General features: G+C 49.0%; 1 protein-coding gene across 1 annotated transcript in view; it reads left to right on the top strand.

Moving 5' to 3' along the window:
- Kcnk12 (potassium two pore domain channel subfamily K member 12) overlaps positions 1-18439 on the top strand; it is a 47581-nt gene extending 29142 nt beyond the window's left edge. Inside the window, exon 2 of the mRNA XM_027417994.2 lies at positions 17396-18439. Within this exon, the coding sequence (XP_027273795.1) occupies positions 17396-18297 (902 nt within the window). The 3' untranslated portion in view covers positions 18298-18439. The remainder of the gene's footprint in view (positions 1-17395) is intronic.
- Positions 18440-19220: the final 781 nt, after the last annotated feature.

Raw genomic sequence — 19220 nt, 5'->3', positions numbered from 1 at the left:
TCTGGGAGTGTGTTGGGCTTTGCCAGGTGACCTCTTTGACTGCTGTGTTCTTCATCCTCCCCCTCCCCAGGTTCCCTGCCTCAGTGCCTTTGCTCAAGCTGCTGATGGACCTGGGACAGTTATGCAGATGCCTTCTTGAGACCTCCTCTGACCCCCGACTCCACACCAGACCTGCCCCCCCCCCACTTAGCACTCCACACTTCCACGGCCTGCTGTTTATTCTACCTAGCACATTATGCCATGTAACTTACTACATATTGTTTGCTGTTTGGCATCCATCTGCCACACTGGGCTGTAAGTTTCATAGAGCAGGGAACTTTGTTAGGATCACTGATGACTCACAAGGTCCTGGCATGGTGCCTGATATACTCTAGGCCCTCAGTGAGTGGTAAATGAAACTTCCTTTAAAGGCTTCCTCCCTTTCAATGCTGAGGTCTCCCAGTGACTGCTATTCTTACACCATATATGTTATCTAGGAGGCCTTACCTACAGACTCCTTGTCTAACGTGCAAGATTGTAGGTTTGGTCTCCACCAAGGCAAAAGGACAAAAGCAGGAACAGCCCCCATTTTTGCCCAGAAATGTGAAACATTTATAAAAGTATACAGAAGAAATCTCATACAAAAATTATATTCTCCCCACCTAGACATGCTCACCATGTGTATGCACACCTGCATGGATACCACCAGATAAAATGAACACTGGGAAGGAAATTCTCTTATGAAAATAATGATGGGCTGGAGAGATGGTTCAGTGGTTACGAGCACTGGTTGCTCTTCCAGAGATCCTGAGCTCAATTCCGAGCAACCACATGGCAGCTCACAACCATCTATAATGAGATCTGGTGCCCGCATCTGGAATGCATACATGCAGGCAGAATACTGTATACATAATAAACAAATCTTTAAAAAATTAATAAATAATGAATGGCATCTGTAGCTGGTGATTTCTTGTCCCACCAGGTCCCACTGCCCTTCTCAGCCCCAAATAAACATATGGATGCTATTTTAATTATAAAACTGTTGGCCAGTGGCTAGGGCTTCTTATTGGCTAGCTCTGTCTTAATTAACCCCTTTCTATTAATCTAAGTATTTCCATGTGGTCATATCTTACTGGAGAAAGGTCCAGACCCTTACTCTTTTGGCAACTACATGTCATCTCTTTCTGGCAGGCTTTTGCTGCCTAACATTCCCAGAATTCTCCTCGTCTCCTAGTCGCACCTATCTTCCTGCTTCTATTGGCCACAGTGTTCTGTTCATCAACCAATAAAAGAAACACACACACACACACACACACACACACACACACACACACACACACACACACATATATATATATATATATATTATATATATATATATATATATGGACTACCCCCATCAGGCATCCAACTGGGTATGTCCTTGGGACACTGAGGACAGAGCCATTTGGAGATTGATGAAGGCAGCTCCCAAAAGTCAGTTTGCTGCTCAGAGAAAGGCTGTGCTGCTCTCTGACTGGACTACACCAGAGGAGCTCACTGTACAACTGTAATGGAGCAAGCTAAGAGAACAAAGGCCTAACACCAACCAAGTGATGAGCATCTACCAGATGGCAAGGGCAACCAAACACTCCCTGTCTGGCTAACAGGAGCGGCTGGCAGTGCTCTGTGCAGCTCAGAGTGATCAAGGTGCCCAAGCACTTCCCTCCACTCCCTGGCAGCATCCAATCCGGAGTGAAGCCTGCTGCCTTCAGCCTTCCCACCAAGTCTTCAAAGCCAAGCCCAGATCACAGAATTAGCCCTTCAGAAGTCCCTTCACAGAGCTGCTCTCCAGTGTGCAATGAGCCCTTGTCACAATGAGGCTGTAAAGCCAATTTGTTCAACAGGTGTTTTCCTGGTGTCTTTGGTGGTGGGGCAGGAACAACATTATTCATCGAATTCCCCGTTCTCTACCTTCATTATCAAAACACAGCCCACTCAATTTTAGCCTAAAGGCAGAGAAACACTACAGAAACCCATGAAAGGAATGAAACTCCATCCAAGAGGGAATCCACAATCCTGGAACAGTACCTGCTGCTGGTGACTGACAGTGCCAGCAGGAATTGTCAAAGCTATTTCCCCCAGGGTAGGAGGAAGCCTGGGCAATTGTGTGTCCTCGCTGGCCAGACAGAATGAAAAAACACAAAGGGCTAAATAACTCTTCAGGACAGTAGAGAACAGCAGAACAGAAGCAGTCGCAGGCAACATGGAACTAAATGCCTGAGAGAAGACAGTACTGCTAGGTGGGCCAGCGAGCTGGCACAGTGGACAAAAGCACTTGCTGCCCAACCTGGCCATCTGGGTTCAGTTCCCAGGACCCGCATGGTAGAAGAAGAGATTGACTCCTGCAAATTGTCTTCTGACCTCCCCACACAGGCCATAGTGTACATAGGTACAATAAAAAACAACTAAAGGCCAGGTGGTGGTAGCAAATGCCTTTAATCCCAGCACTTGGGAGGCAGAGGCAGGCGGATCTCTGGAGGCCAGGCGGATCTGGAGGCCAGCCTGATATACAGAGCTAGAAACCTTGTCTCAAAAACCAAAATACCAAAATAATAATAATAATAATAATAATAATAATAATAATAAATGTAAGAAAAATTTAAGTGAGTTCAAGGCCTGGTCTACAGAGCAAGTTCCAGGACAGCCAAGTCTATACAGAGAAATCTTATCTTGAGAAAAAAAAAAAAATGTAAGAAGTGCCAGCTAGCGATGAGTTGATTCACATGGTGGGAGAGCAGAAAGTCCATCACCCCTGAATATCAAAGCAGTGAGAGCTCAGACAGCCAGAACGTGACACTGCCAGGCTGTGCTTCTGTGACACTGTGTGAGCTACAGTGTAGAGAGGAACAGTGTCAGAGGCCATTTCTGTATCACTGGGAGAGGAAAAGGCAAGTAATGGAGGAGGAACAAGGATTTGGCAGTGAGCAGTCCTGAACTACAACTGCAGTGCCTTATTCTATGACCTTGGTCAAGGTCATTGACAGCTCCAAAACTCGGCCCCACCCGTCTTAGTCAATATCACATTTCTGTGAAGAGACGCCATGACCACAGCAACTCTTATAAAGGAAAACATTTAACTGGGGCTGGTTTACAGGTTCAGAGGTTAGTTGTGGTTGGAAGCATGGTGGCATGCAGGCAGACATGGTGCTGGAGAGGAAGCTGGGAGTTCTACTATCTGCAGGCAGAAGGGAGAGATGGACAGTTGGCCTGGCTTGATCATTTGAAACCCCAAAACCCACCCCCCCACCCCCCCACACACTTTTCCCAATAAGGCCACACCCACTAACAGTGCCACTCCCTAATGACCAAGCATTCAAATCTGTGAGCCTGTGGGGGACATTCTTGTTGAAACCACCACCAGCCTCCATCTCCTTCTACACAGAGGACAGTACCAACTCACGACACAGACCCAGGGCAGGCACCCTGACCGCAGTAGCCTCTCCGCACGGTACAGCTTGGCAGGTGTTTACAAGAGAGACCAGTTATATCCTCTTACCTGTATGCTGAGCAGGGCCTCAAGGACAAGGGGAAAACTTTGGGTGTCACATCTGTTCCTTCTCCATGCTGTAATTTTAAAAAGTGGCGCTCGAGAGAAAGACACCATGCGACAGAGCTTAGGTGGAAAGGTTTTTATTAGGGAAGAGTGAATGGGATGGGGAGACCGGCCTCTGGAGACAGGAGCAGCAGAGTAGAAAAGAGAGACAGAGAAGGGGGTTGACAGAGAGAAAGGAACAGACAGACAGAGGAAAAGAGATGTTTCTTTTTTTTAATTGTTGCTGCCTTTTAAAGTACAGCTATCATATTTAACAGCTGCAGTCCCACCACTACACCAGCAGTGGTGAGACCACAAGAGCCTGAAGCCTGAGGGAATTCTGTTCTTTCAAAGCAACTAAAGAAGCTTATTTAAATCTCGATCCTGCTAAAGAACTCAAGATTCAAAGGTTGAAACAGAATCCTGCTTTCCAGAGAGGCCGAATAGCAAGCAGCTCACCTCTTCAAGTCTCTCAAGAAGTCTTTGTGCTTTTTCTCGTCCTTATAAACGCTTCTCCACCTGGCTCCTCCCTAACAATTTCCTGTCAGCTAGTTGCTGACCCAGTCTCCTGACTCCATGTGAATTTTATTTAATCAAACACTTCTTTACATTATTCAACAAATGTCCCAGAGCATAAACAAAAGTAACACACCTTAAAATAATATTCTACAACGGGGTTGGGGAGCAGGGCCCTTTTAAAAGGGAACATAGTGAATGTGCACAGGTGTTGCTCTTAGTGGCTGCAGCTGAGGGCATGTCCTGTCAGAACCCTAAGGGCAGGCCAACACAGATGCCTGAATACTAACACCCAAAACCTGTGTAATGACCTTGGACTGTGCCTCAAAATTATCAGCAGGTGCCAGGCCTGGGGTTCCAAAGGTTCAATTCACTCCACAGCTCCACTCACTGCTTCCTGTACAACGTTCGCATTTAGAACCAGCCCAGCCTAGGTCCTCTGCTCAGCAGTGACAGTCTCACCCCTTCTGACCCCTTCCAGGCTCTAAGGGACATTCTGAGGTGCTATGGTAGTTGCTTTGATGGACCTTTGGCCTATCTGCCAGCCTCTGGGTGGAGAGCATGTCAGCAGGCTGGCAGGGCAAACACAGGATTCTCTGTGGACCCTGATGGGTACTTCTCAGGGCCAAGCTTGAAGCTGTGGGTCTGTGTTCATTGTGTCCTCTTATCTATTACGGACAGCCGACAGGCTGTCTTCTGTGCAAAGAGGTGGGGGTTGCGGGAGGATGTGGAGCATCATAGTCAAAAAAGACCAAGGCTGGCCTCTGTGTGCATCACCAAGTCATCCCGAGGGCTTGGCGACTAGCCTTTCCGGCTCTGCCCACTCCCTAAGTACCGCATCTCTTCATCCTGGACACAGAAGCCCTCAAGGCAGCCCGAGGCTGAACGGGTAGGCAGGGAGTGCGCATAACGACCTGGCTGAGCAGAGCTGAACTTGCCACTGTTGGAAAGACTCTGCCTTCTAGAACCACGAAGATCTCTAAAAATCCTGCCCCTCTGAGATGGGAAGATTCCAGATACATTATGATGAAGCTGACATTTATTGACAATGTAAATTGGGTTTATTTAGAGGGCCTGTTTTCGCGCATTGGCTTCTCTGTCTCCCTCCGAGAGATGGCCTGACTTCCTGGAGCCTCACCTCGGTGCTCTGAAGTTGGAAGAGTAAGGACCAGGGCTGAGCGGGGCTGAGCGGGGTTGGGCAAGGTCGGTCTCCTCCGCATCCAGTGGCTCCTAACCCCAGGACTGGCCACACTTCGGCCTCAGCAAAAGCCTTGTTTGCTCTTTGATTCTATCTCCTCCCAGAGTCTCGGGCTGAGGCTGGGGTTCTGCTCTTTTGATGGGGGGGGGGGGGGGCAGGAGGGGTGGTGATCTCATCCCTGAAGGGGATTAGTCACCAGAGAGACAGGGACGGAGCTGGGGGCAGGATGGAGCCTGACTATGTAAATGAGTCATCTTCCCGCCAGCTCCGAGGGGCCTGCACTTGACAGCTGCTCCCCAGGAGAGACTGTTAAACGGTAGCTACCCGGAGGCAAGAGTAGTTAGCCGGCTTTTAATAACTCATTTTGTTGAATGATTTCTGGTGAGGATAGAAGAGTTTAATCCCAGAGATGAGGCGCAGAGTGGGGGTTGACCGCAGCCCCTGCAGGGAAGCTGCACCAGGACTCGGGAGTTGCTTTTTGCTCATGACTTGAAAAGCACTGGCTGAGAGGCTGCTAGGCTGTAGTTCTGCAGGAAGGAGCTTACTGAACATGAGTTCTTGGACTCCACACTCATCATATACATGCACAAGGCCTTGGATTCCATCTTCATCACCAAGGAAGAAAAACACTGGTCTGCATCATGGGATTTAGTCCTATATTCTCAGCTTCCCTGTCCCCTCAGTCCTCCGCAGCCCTCAGCCTCCTGCCATTAAACAGAGAAAATCATCCCAGAGGTCCGGCCAAAGACAAGCTAGCCAGGCAGTATGATGGAAGGGAGTGCTTTTGCCATGTGGTTGGCTGGCTCCTGCCACTGTATCCAGAGTCACTAAACACTGGAGTGAGTTGGACACTCAGCCCTGCACCCTCAAAGAGACCTAAGCCAAACACTCCTGCCTTTAGAATTAGCCCAACCACAGCAGTAACAAACAGAAGTCCCCATTCTCAGCTCTTCCACCAACAGCCCTGTATCTCCATCTGTCATCTATCATCTGTCTATCAGCTATCATCTGTAACTATCTATCTATCTATCTATCTATCTATCTATCTATCTATCTCAGGATATTTGGTCACAGTGTGAACCCCAAGATTTTGTTATTTACTGGAAAAACCTGTTCCTACTTGTAGTGTGGCTCAGTCCTAGCACACAGCATTAATCTAAGAGCTTTCTGCTTGAATATTGTAAACAAATTGAATAAAATCAACCATGGGTCAAGAGGCCTAGCAAGCAACCAGTTGACAGGAATAAACCATAGAGAGTAAGAGGGAGTCAGGAGGATGCACAGGAAGTACATGGGATTCAATTTGAGGAGTCTTATTTGAGATAGTGTAAGAGAAAGCACTCTCTGGGACATTGGCTGAGGGGCAAGGTCAGCTGGGTGCTTTTTCTGTCTCTCTGAGCTAGCAGGGTTTCAATCCAGCATCTAGCTGCCAAGTCATTATTGGTAAAATCAAGGGTTGAGATTTAGTTGAAAACAACTATCTATCAATTTTTTATCTATCATCTATCTATCTGCTATCTATCAGCTATCTAGCTATATATCTATCATTTATCTATCATCTATCAATCATTTATATATCTATCATCTATCAATTGTCTATCATCTATCTCTCGGGATTGTCAAAGCTGGTACTTAGCTCTAGATGGACATCCTACCCAGCAGAGAGCCCAAAGGTGGAAGTGATTCCAGAGGTGAAGCTGAGGCCCAGTCAAGGGAAAAATGAGTCCATGATGGGGGCAGGCAGAACTTGTGGTAGGAGGCGAGGGCCACGCATGGCCAGAGGTGTTTCCCATGAAGCTGGTGCTTTCATGTGGCTCCCTAGGCCCTGAAAAAACCATACCCTCCTTCCACCCTTCACAACCACAGTGGTATCTTAGAGGGAAACGCAGAAGGGTTAGAGAGAAGTATTCTGTTCATGTGGGTCCCAGGTGTAGACGGAGCATCATGACAGCCACCACAGCTCTTGCCCTCAGCAGTTCACAGAAGGTGGCCAAGCCTTGGGCATGGCAACTTCCTGGCTTTCTTCTGAGGCTTCTGAGCTCTTCAGTCCCTAGAAAGTAGAGCCGGGTAGCATCCGTTCATGTGAAGCTATGAGATAGAAGCTTCTCCCAGAATTCTCCTTTTCTTTTCCCCACAGACCCATGTACTCCAACACTAACAGCCTGACCCCTACATATGCCCCAGACTCTGTACAGTTCTAGGGTGTGCCATGCCTTTGTCAATCCTGGAGTTTGGCTCCTACTTTCTTGAAATCCCAGTCTTCAAAACTGAGCACAAACACTCCCGCCACTGGGTTTTCCCAGTCACTCTGGCTGGGGTAGGAGGAGCTACTGTGGATGTACCTGATGGGACCCAGATGGTCTGTATGTTTCCTGATGCTGCGGCTGCCATTTGACTAGGTCTGAGCACTGCCACAGTGGGATTGTGGCATGCTGCCTTCCTTATTTCTCCCAAACTCTTCCGTGGATGCTTCTCTTCCCTTCTCTTCTAGCTACAGCCATTATCACTTGTACCATGCAGGTTACTAACTTCAGCATCTTTATCTGTTGGGTGGATCCCATTTATGAGTCTCCCAGATGGGGAGGGTAGTAATTCCCACCAGTCCATCCAATCTAAGGCACCATTTGCTATAAATACCCTCAACCATGCATGTACCATGAGGAATCTAAAATACTGCCAAACAACCTATGTCATTGCTTGTCAGGTGCATGACGACTTGAGACATGTTAAAACATAGAGGGTGGGGAAGGCTGTGAGTTAGAATCAAGGTGGGTGCCCTGGAGTTGTGACAGGGATTAAATGAATTGGTAAGCATGGGGCACTTGGTGCAGTGCCTGGGATCCTGAGGGCTCCCTAGATGGCGGCTGTTCTTAGCTGTCCTCGGTCCCAGCTCTCTGTCAATGATGCTGTAAACTTTCCCAGCTCTCCTTCTAGCTCTGGCTCTCCAGGCTTATCAAGACAGCTAGTTATCTACCCAGAGGAGTGGTGTAGGACCAGCTAGATTGTTGCTGGCCTGAAATTCCAGGTCTGTGACCTGTGGCGCAGGGTGTCTCTACTCATGTCTTTCTCACCTGACCAGCCCATGGAGCTCGGCTGGAAGCCCCTTTTCCTCTCTCACAGGGTCAGGCTGTGCTCCATCCACAGTGCAGTCCCCTCACCTCACAGCCCACACCTCGCTTCCTGTTTCCTATGTCCAGAGGAAGAGCCTCAGCAAGCTTTGTCTGAGTCTGTCCCTCTGTCAGTTTCTCTGTGTAGCCCTGGCTATCCTGGAACTCATTCTGTAGACCAGGCTAGCCTCGAACTTAAGAGATCTGTCTGCCTCTGCCTTCCCAGTACTGGAACTATGGGCATGCACCACCACCACCCAGCCCTTGTATGATTCTTGGAATTCTTTTTTTTATTTGTTTTGTTTTGTTGTTTTGTTTTTCGAGACAGGGTTTCTCTGTGGCTTTGGAGGCTGTCCTGGAACTAGCTCTTGTAGACCAGGCTGGCCTTGAACTGACAAAGATCCGCCTGCCTCTACCTCCCGAGTGCTGGGATTAAAGGCATGTGCCACCACCACCACCACCACCACCATTCAGCATAGGTCTTAGAATTCTAGAGTGTTGAATTAAATTTGAATTTAGCCAATTCAAATGTATTGGAGTATGGTGGTGCATGTCTGTAATCCCAGTATTTGTAATCCCAGTCCTGAGGCAGGGGCATTGCTGAAAGTTCAAGGCCAGCCTGGGTCACACACAACTGTGTCGGGACAGTGGCAAATGAGATGGTGATGATAGGAAAGGGTTCCTAGGGAAGTGCCAGACAGACAGGTGGGTCTGCGTTGCCAAGGTTAGCAAATAAAAATACAGGCTCTGCAATTCCAGTTCTAGCTCACCTAAGAAATCACCTTTTAGTAAAAATATGCCCCAAATGAAAATTCTAATTAACTTCCTGCAGCTGGACAAAGTCCAGCCAAGACATCCTCCAAGATACCTACTTACATATTTAACTTAAATTTAATATCATAATGACTTCAATTGATGTATAGCAGATTCGTTTGGAGATGTTTAGTAAAATGCAGACCACTGGAAACTAGATAAACCCTCTGGCATGGGACATGTCCTGGACTCTATACTGTAATCACACAGCCCAGCTGCTTTGTAACAACCTGATTGTTCCACCATCCTGGGGAAATTCTTAGTGGCAGTTTTAGTCTCAAAAGAATGCCAGATTGAACTATAAATCATACCCCTTTCCCCAGAGTCAACAGAGCAGCACCTCCTGGCAGAAGGTTCTAGAAGGTGATGACCCACATCTCCCATTGCCCAGGAGTGGTACAGCCTCTGACATGAGGTCAGTGAGCACCTACTTCCATGCTGACTTCCTTGACTGCATTACAGGGGTAGTTACACCCTCTTCACAGAGTGGCTGGATAGGAAGACAGTGTCCATGTCCAGGGTCCCACAGAGGCTACCAGCCAGGGGTGCACGATACCTATTAGCAGTATCTGCCCATCTCAGTCCCAGATTCCTCACGCTAAACCACAAAGGCCCTGTCAGCAGGATCCCTGTCAGCAAAGGTGGCAGCAGGCAGGCTGTGGGATGAGCATCACAGCTTTTGTCAGAGTGAGATAATAAAGCCCCAAGTCTGCTCCTTGCAGACTGGGATGGCACATAGATGTGGCATAAACAATAAACAGCAGGGTTGGTATGAACCTGGGGACAGATTGCACCTCTTCGGGGTGTGACCAGTGGGTGGGGGGATGGGACAGTTTCAGTTTCCTGGGGATTTCATTTTCTGTGGCTGGGGCTTTGGGTTCCTTCTCCAGTCTCAGCCTGCATGCCCATGAACTGCCTGGGCTTGAGGGGGCTGCTACTCTACTGAGGAAAGCAATGTGTAGGCCAACTCCTCAGCCTGTGCCAGTGTCCTGTGCCCATCATGTTAATGAGGAGGGAAGATGGATCATCTCCTACCTTGTCTACCGAGCTGAACTATGTATGGTTTATAGGGGAGTGTAGTGAGTCCAACGAGCCAGACCTCAGAATAAGACAATAAAAAACACACTCAGTGGCTATTCATTGAGCTGCCAGGGAACCTCCAGACCTGCTGTCACCTCTGTATAGAGAGGCTGCACAGCTAATCACATATCCAGTATCATTCCAGGGGTACAGTCATTGCCCTTCCAAGTGGCTGCTCTGAGTGCAAACTAAGCGAGGGCCACAAGGAGACTCCAGAATGGGCTCTGACCCTGCTCTATGTAGGGACAATAGTAACAGGCTATGCACACAAGGCCACTTACCTGGTATTGGTCATCTTGCCTTTGGAAGGTTCAGCTATACAAGAAGAAGCCAGATTCACAACCTAAAGCCAAATGCTGAAGGAGGACCTCAGTGCAAAACAGGAATTCAGACTTGGGGTGGGGTGTGGGTGGGTGTTAGAGTCCCAACACACACTGGAAAGTGGAAGAGATAGTCTTGGCCACATGGAGTAGAGTGGGCCTGTGGTGACCTCTAGGGAGAGATGAGTTTCCTGCCTGTGGTCCACCAGACCTTTATCCAGAAGCAACAGACATCTCATGTGCTGTGCTTAAGCCTTGGGGCAGCTCTTATCTAATTGACCAGTGTGTCTCATCTGTGCTATGAGAAGGTAAGTCCACCATGGTGGGAACAACGAAGGGAGAGCAGTGATGCCTTGTCCCGCGCGATAGTCTCGCCGGCAAGAACCACACAGGACACTCGGATCCTTCTGCAGTAAAGCTTTATGCATCTTGAGAGAGAGAGAGAGCATAAGCTTACAAAAGCGGAGACCCCGAGCCAAGAATCCCGTCCCCTAATAAAGGCTGGCAACCGCCGCCTCGGACGTGTCACCCCATGATTGGCTGCAGCTCATAGGGCCATATGACGCCACGGAATAGGCAGAGATCAAGGAATGGAAAATTACCCAGCACCTGTGCATTAATTTGTTTACATTCGGTGCCTGCCGGATGCAGGCGCCATCTTGTAATGGAGAATGCAGGGACGGCTCCCTACATCTCCCCCTTTTTTATTAATTAATGATAAGGCTTCATATTTTTACAAGCAAATAGGTCACCCAAATGTTGAGGGATAGAGGCAGAGGTTGTACCTTCCCAATCAAACATTAAGACTGTGTACAAGAGTCGCCATCAGGCTGTTAGCTTGACCCGAAGCGCTCTCGACCTGTCCTCTGCCGTTTTTCTGGGAAAGGGAGACTAGGGCAGGCAACCCTTATGCAGGACAACATGCCTCCCAGAGAAGCCTGCATACTGGGCAACTCTCTGTGCGATGCCTTGCTCGACATCCCTCATGGGCTGCTCAAGCCAGACACTCTACCCTGTGCAATGAGCCTAGGCTCCGGGTGTGCAAGAGCTGTCTGGCCGGCAGCCTATTGCTTAAGCATAGTTAGCCAAATATCAGTGGAAGCCCCTTGTTCCAAAGCTACAAGCGCTTGGGCGATAACCACCTTGTCTCTCTTAGTTTGAGCCCTGAGCCTACAGACCAGCCAGAGAAGCAACACCAATCCGCAGCAAAAGGCTGCACCAAACAATCCCATCCCCACCCATTCCTTAAAATAGGAGACAGCTGAAGTGATCTATGATGACAATCTCTCCGTCAAGGACAGGAGTTAATCTGGATAATAGCGGCTCTCAACTCCCGGGGAGAGGGTGGAGTTCCGACTTTTGAGGGTCCGAAGGGGCTCTTCGTGTGAGTCTTTCCGGGATCCACAGGGGATTCTCTTCATCCTGTGGAAAAACACATATAGCTCCCCTGGATCTTATGAGAATAGGATCCGGGCCTCTCCAAAGACCAGTTAAGATATCTTTCCATTTTACCATTTCCTTTGGCCTTTCAGGTTCTGAGGTGTGGCGCTTGGCCGCAGTATGGCCCTGAGTGTCAATGTTTAGAAAATTAAGGGTAAAGAGTGCCATGGATATTGCAACTCTTGGCACCGAGGGTAAGGATGCTCCCATTCCCTCCTTTTGTTTGGTTTTCCCCTGTCAAAGACTGGGAAAGCCATCTGTAGTTTCCTCCGCTCCTCTAATGGTAAAAAGGAGTCGGTACCAAATAATGGGCGCCTGCATCAACCAATAAGAGAAACATATGTACAGAAGGACATCCCCCATCACTTCGGGATAAAGTTCTTCTCCCTGACTCCCTACTTCCCAGATGTGGGGCCCTGGCAACTGCTCTGCTGTAATCCCTGTTTTCCTCTGTGGAGTGGGGACCTACCTCTTTATAGCTTATAGAGATGATGTGAGCCAATACACACTGGGCAGGCACGGTGTGCAGGGCAAATGCAGAGGAATTGGTTGGTTGAATGGGCTGACACAGGGGGCAGCTTCGTTTCCGTATATCATCTTTTAGAACTTGCTTTTGCATCCTTTAACCTTATCTCTAAATAGCCTTCTGCTTTGGTTTGGCTTTTGTGCCAACCTTGAGACTGAGACTCATTCCCAGGTACCAAACTCAACCCTCTAGTTCACCTCCTGTCAAAACTTAGCATGTTCCTCCTACTCTGGCCTCTGCTGTGCCTCAGGAGCTTGAGTACAAGGGAGGGCATGGTTGTGATGGGAACTTGTCTTATGTCACTGGGCCCTTAACATCCTCTTTTGGCTCTTACTGCACTGCCCACTCTAAGGACGGGCATGCCCTTTCTAAGAGCCCTGGGTTCATCTCCTAGCACCAGTCAATCAATACTCAAGACTAAAGAGCAAAACAGAATGAGAAAGGGGCCAGGGTCCCATAACCCCTTGCAAGGATATGCCCTCCACTAGCCTTAAAAACTCCCATTAAGGCCTCACCCGAAAGGTTCCATCACTTCCTAATAGTGTGTAGGCATCAAGCCTTCAACAGATGAGACTGTGGAAGCTATTCAAGATCCAAACTAGCCAGGCACAGTGGTGAATGTTGTAAAGCTGTCACTTAGGAGGTAGAAACAGGAGACTTAGGAGTTAAAGGTCATTTTGGATGCATAGCAAATATGAAGCTAGCTGTGCCCAATAAGTAACTTCTCCCCTTGAAAAGATCCAAACAGTAACAGTAAGCTGGGCACAGTGCAAACATCACCCACATGGAAGTTAAGCAGGAAGAGGCCTTAGATAGTATCTTTAAAAAAATCCAACCTGTACCACCTTTGAGGCAAAGACCACTCTCATCACTGCCCTCTTCCTTCCCTCCTTGTGCAGGTGTCCCTATCAGATTCCCACCCAGACAGCTAGCCAACACAGCTGACCTCAGACTCCGAGGACACTGTCGGTTGTTCTGGAATTCTCCCTACATTCCATCCAACATTTGTGCAGTCCATGTAAGTTCCTGTAACCTCAGCCAGTTCCCATCTGGGAGGAAAGCTGCCTGTTTGTCCTCTGATATCTTCCCCCAACACACACACCTGTTTTTCCAGACAGGGTTTCTCTGTATAGCCCTGACTGTCCTGGAACTCATTCTGTGGACCAGCCTGTCCTTGAACTCAGAGATCTGCCTGCCTCTGCCTCCCAAGTGCTGGAATTAAAGTGCACCACACACCAGCCTCTGACTATTCTCTTGACAGTTCCCCCACAGCCATGGGTGGCCTGCGGATATGTGGAAGAAGCCGGCACACAATGACTCTAACAAGTCAAATGCATCTCCCACCAATACCCAGGATAATTTCTAGCCTATGAGGAAGTCAGGGAGTCAGGGTGGGGGATGTCCTAGTTGTCAAACCTGTTTTGACTATTTAGTTAATCCAGCATGGATGTGTCTGGCCAGACATAGTGTCACACACCTGTAATCCCAGCAGTCTAGAGATAAACTAAGGGATCCAGAGTTCAAAGCCAGCCTTGGTTACATAGTAAATCTGCAGCCATTATACATGAGACCCTGCTGAACACACACACACACACACACATACACACACACACACACACACACACACACACACACACACACACACACGAGGAATTACACACGCATGAGGAATTACATGCCATGGAGTGTTCTCAGTATTGAGACTGTAGCTGAAAAATGGAAAAGTAGGAAAATCCGATTCAGCATTTTCATAACCTGGATAAGCACCAATTTTCCAGGCTTAGGACTTTCCATTCCTTTAGGAATTTAACAAAGGAATCCTCCACTGGAGGTTCTGTTCCCCACCTAAGCAGAGCAGCCATTGTGACAAAAGGAGGTGGCTGTCTGTCTCCAAACATGTCCTATCACAGGACAGGCTCTGGCTGCCTCTCCTCCCTCACTAACACCTTGAGGGACAGGTCAAAATTCAGGTGTCTTAAGTGGCCATGGAGCTCGGTAGTAGAGCACTCGCCAGCCTTGTTCCAGGCTTGGCTGTGATCGCCAACAGTGACAAAGGAAAATAACAAAACATCCGGCTGCTTTTCTCTCAAACACTAATAAAATAGTACTCAAGCTTAAATAGGTGAGTTGTAACAAAAGAAGATTAAAGTCTCTTCCAGTTGTAACACTGTAAAAATCAAGAATATTTTCTTATCATGGAGGTGTGAGGAAACACATAAAATAAAGTTTAACATATCCGACATAGCTGGCATTCAGGTGACATTTAGAGGATCCCTGCATATAAATCATTATTCATTCCCCTGCATCCTCTCCCCAAGAAAGTCCCTACTTTTTCCTTATAATTTGATCAATCAAGTAGGCACCCCTAAAAAATTTTTTTAAATGTATTATATTACTGAAACAGTGCAAGTGAGTTTCTTTACAGCTTGTTTCTGTTCAATCTTCTTTTTTGTGCAAGATTCATCATATTATAAGCATTTTTTTTCCCCAGTGAATGAGGTTCCCTTGTAATGAACAGACTGAGGTCTAGTTACGTTGCTGGGCACTAGCTTATCAATATAGGGCTTTAAACCATATGAATGGACTATGCGGGTGCAGGTGCCTAAGTCTTTGGATGCCAGAGGCTTTGGACTCCCTGGAGCTAGAGCTCTAGGCGGTTGTGAACCACCTGTTGTGGGTGCTCAGATATCTGCTAAGGTCCTCTGCAAGAGCAGTTTCTCCTCTTAATCACCCAGCCATCTCTCCAACCCCTGATCTAGGACTTTCTAAATTTACTTTCTTTTATTTTGTTTTTGAGACTGTCTGAAAGGATCGCCATCGGCTCAGGACCCCCAAGACCAAGGTCTCAGCACTAAGGAGATTTATTTTCCCTAGAGAGATGGAGGGAAGGAAATAAGAGACAAAGACAGGAGACAGAGGATGAGGGAGAAGGGGAAGGGAACAGAGAGAGGGGGAAGAGAATAGGGAGGGGGGAAGGGATATTTGTCCTGGAGGGACAGAAGACTGCCTCTGGATAGAGAGGAGACATGGCCCATTGGGAAATGGCAGTTTATAAAGGGAAAAGGGAAAACCCTGTGTTAGGATGAGGTGTTTAATTTTAATTGGGCATGTTAATTAGGTGAGCCAAAGGGGCTTCTGAGTGTTGGGCTTCAATACTTTGATAGCTGGACCTTGGTAGGCAACCTCAGGAGGAGGAAGTGGCCAAATAAAGGATTAGACCTTGGTGGCTAGCTTTAAGAATGTAATCTAAAGGTTTTTAGCAAGGAAGATGAAATGGTGTAGAAGGTCAAGGCCTGCCAGGGCCTTGTTTGCTATGCTTCAGCTGGCTAGAGTCCATTCAGGGTCTCCTATATCCTAGGCTGGCTTCCAATTTCCTATGTACCTAGCGATGACCTTGAACTCCTAGCCCTCCTGCCTCTACCTCCTAAACCCTAGGATTACAAACATTAATCAGCTTGTCTGCACTCTACCTGCACGTGCACTAATATAAATAAATACAGAGTTTATTTCTTTGTGAGCCCAAGAAGAGTTTGGCTTTAGAGTATTGTTAAATTCTTCTTTCACATTCCTGGGCAAACCACTAACATTTCGTTGATCTTGTTACTGTTATTTGCTGTTATTTTTCATTCTTTTGTGGCCAGACTTGGAACGCAGGGAACAAACCATATTTCCCAGTGAGTAATGTCATCGGATTTTCCTTGAACTTGAGTCAGTAAGCGTAAAATGAATAGACAACTTGGGCATTTCCTCCAGGGACTCAAGAAAGTGATTAGCATACAAGCTTAAGGAATTTGCTCTGAAAATGTTAGGGAGTATTTTCTCTGGCCTAGTTAAGGAGACAGTAAGCCAACTGGGACAAAGCACCCTCGATTTCTCCCCAGGGCTGGACATACCTCACAGCAGCACATGGGCTCTCCCTTTCTGTTGGGTGTGAAGAAAGTGGGGGTCGTGTCTGAAGCTTTGCTCCCACGGGCATGGAAATGAGTGACAGTGGTCAGAGAGCTCAGACTCTAAGGACCAAGAGAATCAAGGCCCCCCACTCTTTCTCAAGCAACTCTAATGGGCACACTGGTGGGGCAGCCAGTCCTTCTGTGGGAATCTGTTAACAATGTCTTTAAAGCACAGCTTTCCACAGATGGTGGGTAGGTTACTTCTCTTAATTATAAGGGCTGAAAACCTTCCAGGACAAAGCTCCAGCAGTAGACCAGCACCACAGGGTCCAGCTGGGTCAAAACATTTCCCTTGTCTAAAGTCTGAGCAAGGGTGACTGATGATGGTCCCGGAGAGAGAGAGGGATCAGAAACCCAGTGGCAGATGTCCAGATTTGCACTCTAAGAGCCAAGGGAGGGGACCCTTGTGTAAGCTCGGTAAGTGAACTAAAGCTTTCTGGTCATTCTCTCTTACTGGTCCCCGAGTAAGCAATCCCAATTACAAGGTGTCCTTCTGGAAGTCCACCCCAACAAGGCTGTCTGTCTGCCTGGGAGTCCATAAAAAAATTCAGTCAGGGGAACAGGTGTCATTTGTTGGCTTTATGGGCAAGCTCAATAGTTAGCGTGTGCGCACCTGTTGCTGCTTGGCACATCCTATTGGACCCATCCTAGCGCCTATATACCCTACCCGTGCTATGTAAATATTCCCACGGCAAAGGTCTCTTTCCATCTTGTTGGGGTTCCCATGATCAAAAGCCGCCAAGAGAGGGAAGTGTCTAAGTGCTGTCCGGTCCCCCACCTGACTTAAATCAGTTGGGACAGGAGTTGATCCAGCATCTGTATTCGAACTGCCACACCCCCACACCAGATAAGGACCCCTTGCCCTCGCTGACCCTGGCTCTCATCTCCACAGGTTTCGGCATGACCACCCCAGCCACAGTGGGCGGGAAGGCCTTTCTCATCGCCTACGGACTGTTCGGCTGCGCGGGAACCATCCTCTTCTTCAACCTCTTTCTGGAGCGCATCATCTCGCTGCTGGCCTTCATCATGCGCGCCTGCCGAGAGCGTCAGCTGCGCCGCAGCGGCCTCCTGCCCGCCACCTTCCGTCGAGGCTCGGCGCTGTCAGAGGCCGACAGCCTAGCGGGCTGGAAGCCGTCGGTGTACCACGTGCTGCTCATCCTGGGCCTGTTCGCTGTGCTGCTGGCATGCTGCGCCTCGGCCATGTACACCAGCGTGGAGGGCTGGGACTACGTGGACTCGCTCTACTTCTGCTTCGTCACCTTCAGCACCATCGGCTTCGGGGACCTGGTGAGCAGCCAGCACGCCGCCTACCGGAACCAGGGGCTCTACCGCCTGGGCAACTTCCTCTTCATCCTACTCGGCGTGTGCTGCATCTACTCGCTCTTCAACGTCATCTCCATCCTCATCAAGCAGGTGCTCAACTGGATGCTGCGCAAGCTGAGCTGCCGCTGCTGCACGCGCTGCTGCCCGGCGCCCGGTGCGCCCCTGGCAAGGCGCAATGCCATCACCCCGGGTTCCCGGCTGCGCCGCCGCCTGGCCGCAATGGGCGCCGACCCCGCGACCCGCGACAGCGACGCCGAGGGCCGCCGCCTGTCGGGCGAGCTCATCTCCATGCGCGACCTCACGGCGTCCAACAAGGTGTCGCTGGCGCTGCTGCAGAAGCAGCTGTCCGAGACGGCCAACGGCTACCCGCGCAGCGTGTGCGTCAACACACGCCAGAACGGCTTCTCGGGCGGCGTGGGCGCGCTGGGCATCATGAACAACCGGCTGGCAGAGACCAGCGCCTCCAGGTAGAGCGGCCGCCCGCCCCCAGCGCCGCGGACCCGGCCCGGGCTGCGCGCCGAAGGGCGGGTTTGCTTCAGATCTCTCTGAGATGGAGCTTTCTTAATCTTTATCCAATAAAAACGAAACCAAAAAAAAAAAAAAAAAAAATGACAACGACAAAAAAAAAAATATTTTCTAAAGAAATACTATTTGGCCAGGCCTGACGTTATCGAGAGCAAGTTTTAGATGAGACTGTGATCTTTTGGGCCCCCCTCTTGGAGAACCGTGGCCCCCAACAGATTTCCCTTCCAGGAAGAGAAAAAGTGGCACCCCAAATCCCCCGCCCAACTCCCTGCGCCAGTGCATACTGCACCAAAGCGAGCGCATTCCTGGCTTTGCAGACGGGCACTAAAACCTTCCCCATGCACACAAGCAGCTGGCAACCCCTAAGCATATGGTGCCTCCTTCCATGGCTCCGAATTACCTCCTCAGCCTTTAGAATCCTGGCCCAGCCTAGCAGCTTCCTTCTGGTCGTCAGAAGTGATATAGTCACAGTTTTGACAGGTGGGGGTAGGGAGCGCCATATGTCGCCTCCCGAGTATATATATATAGAACAGCCACTACACACAGGGAATGGTGTAGTATTATGCAATGAGAGGAAACACAGCACCAACCGGCGGTTGGTGGCATCTCCCCCCTACACACACACACACACACACACACACACACACACACACACTTGGAAATTGTAAATGGTGAGGGGCTTAACTGGCCTTTCTCAGCCCTCAGTTAGTTCACTTCCTGAGTTCTACTTGAGGAAACTCAGGGGGACCCGCAGGGAGAGGCGCTGTCTGACTGGGGGTCCCGCTCTGCTTCAGCGTGATCTCTGGAATGAGCCGCTGACCTTTTCATTCATAAGTTTCACGCACACGCAGGGCCGCTTTCCCTTTACC

This window comes from Cricetulus griseus, chromosome 5 (assembly GCF_003668045.3).
Source record: "Cricetulus griseus strain 17A/GY chromosome 5, alternate assembly CriGri-PICRH-1.0, whole genome shotgun sequence".
NCBI lineage: Eukaryota > Metazoa > Chordata > Mammalia > Rodentia > Cricetidae > Cricetulus > Cricetulus griseus.
The sequence above is the reverse complement of the archived record's forward strand: the minus strand, read 5'-3'. Positions and strand labels throughout refer to the sequence as shown.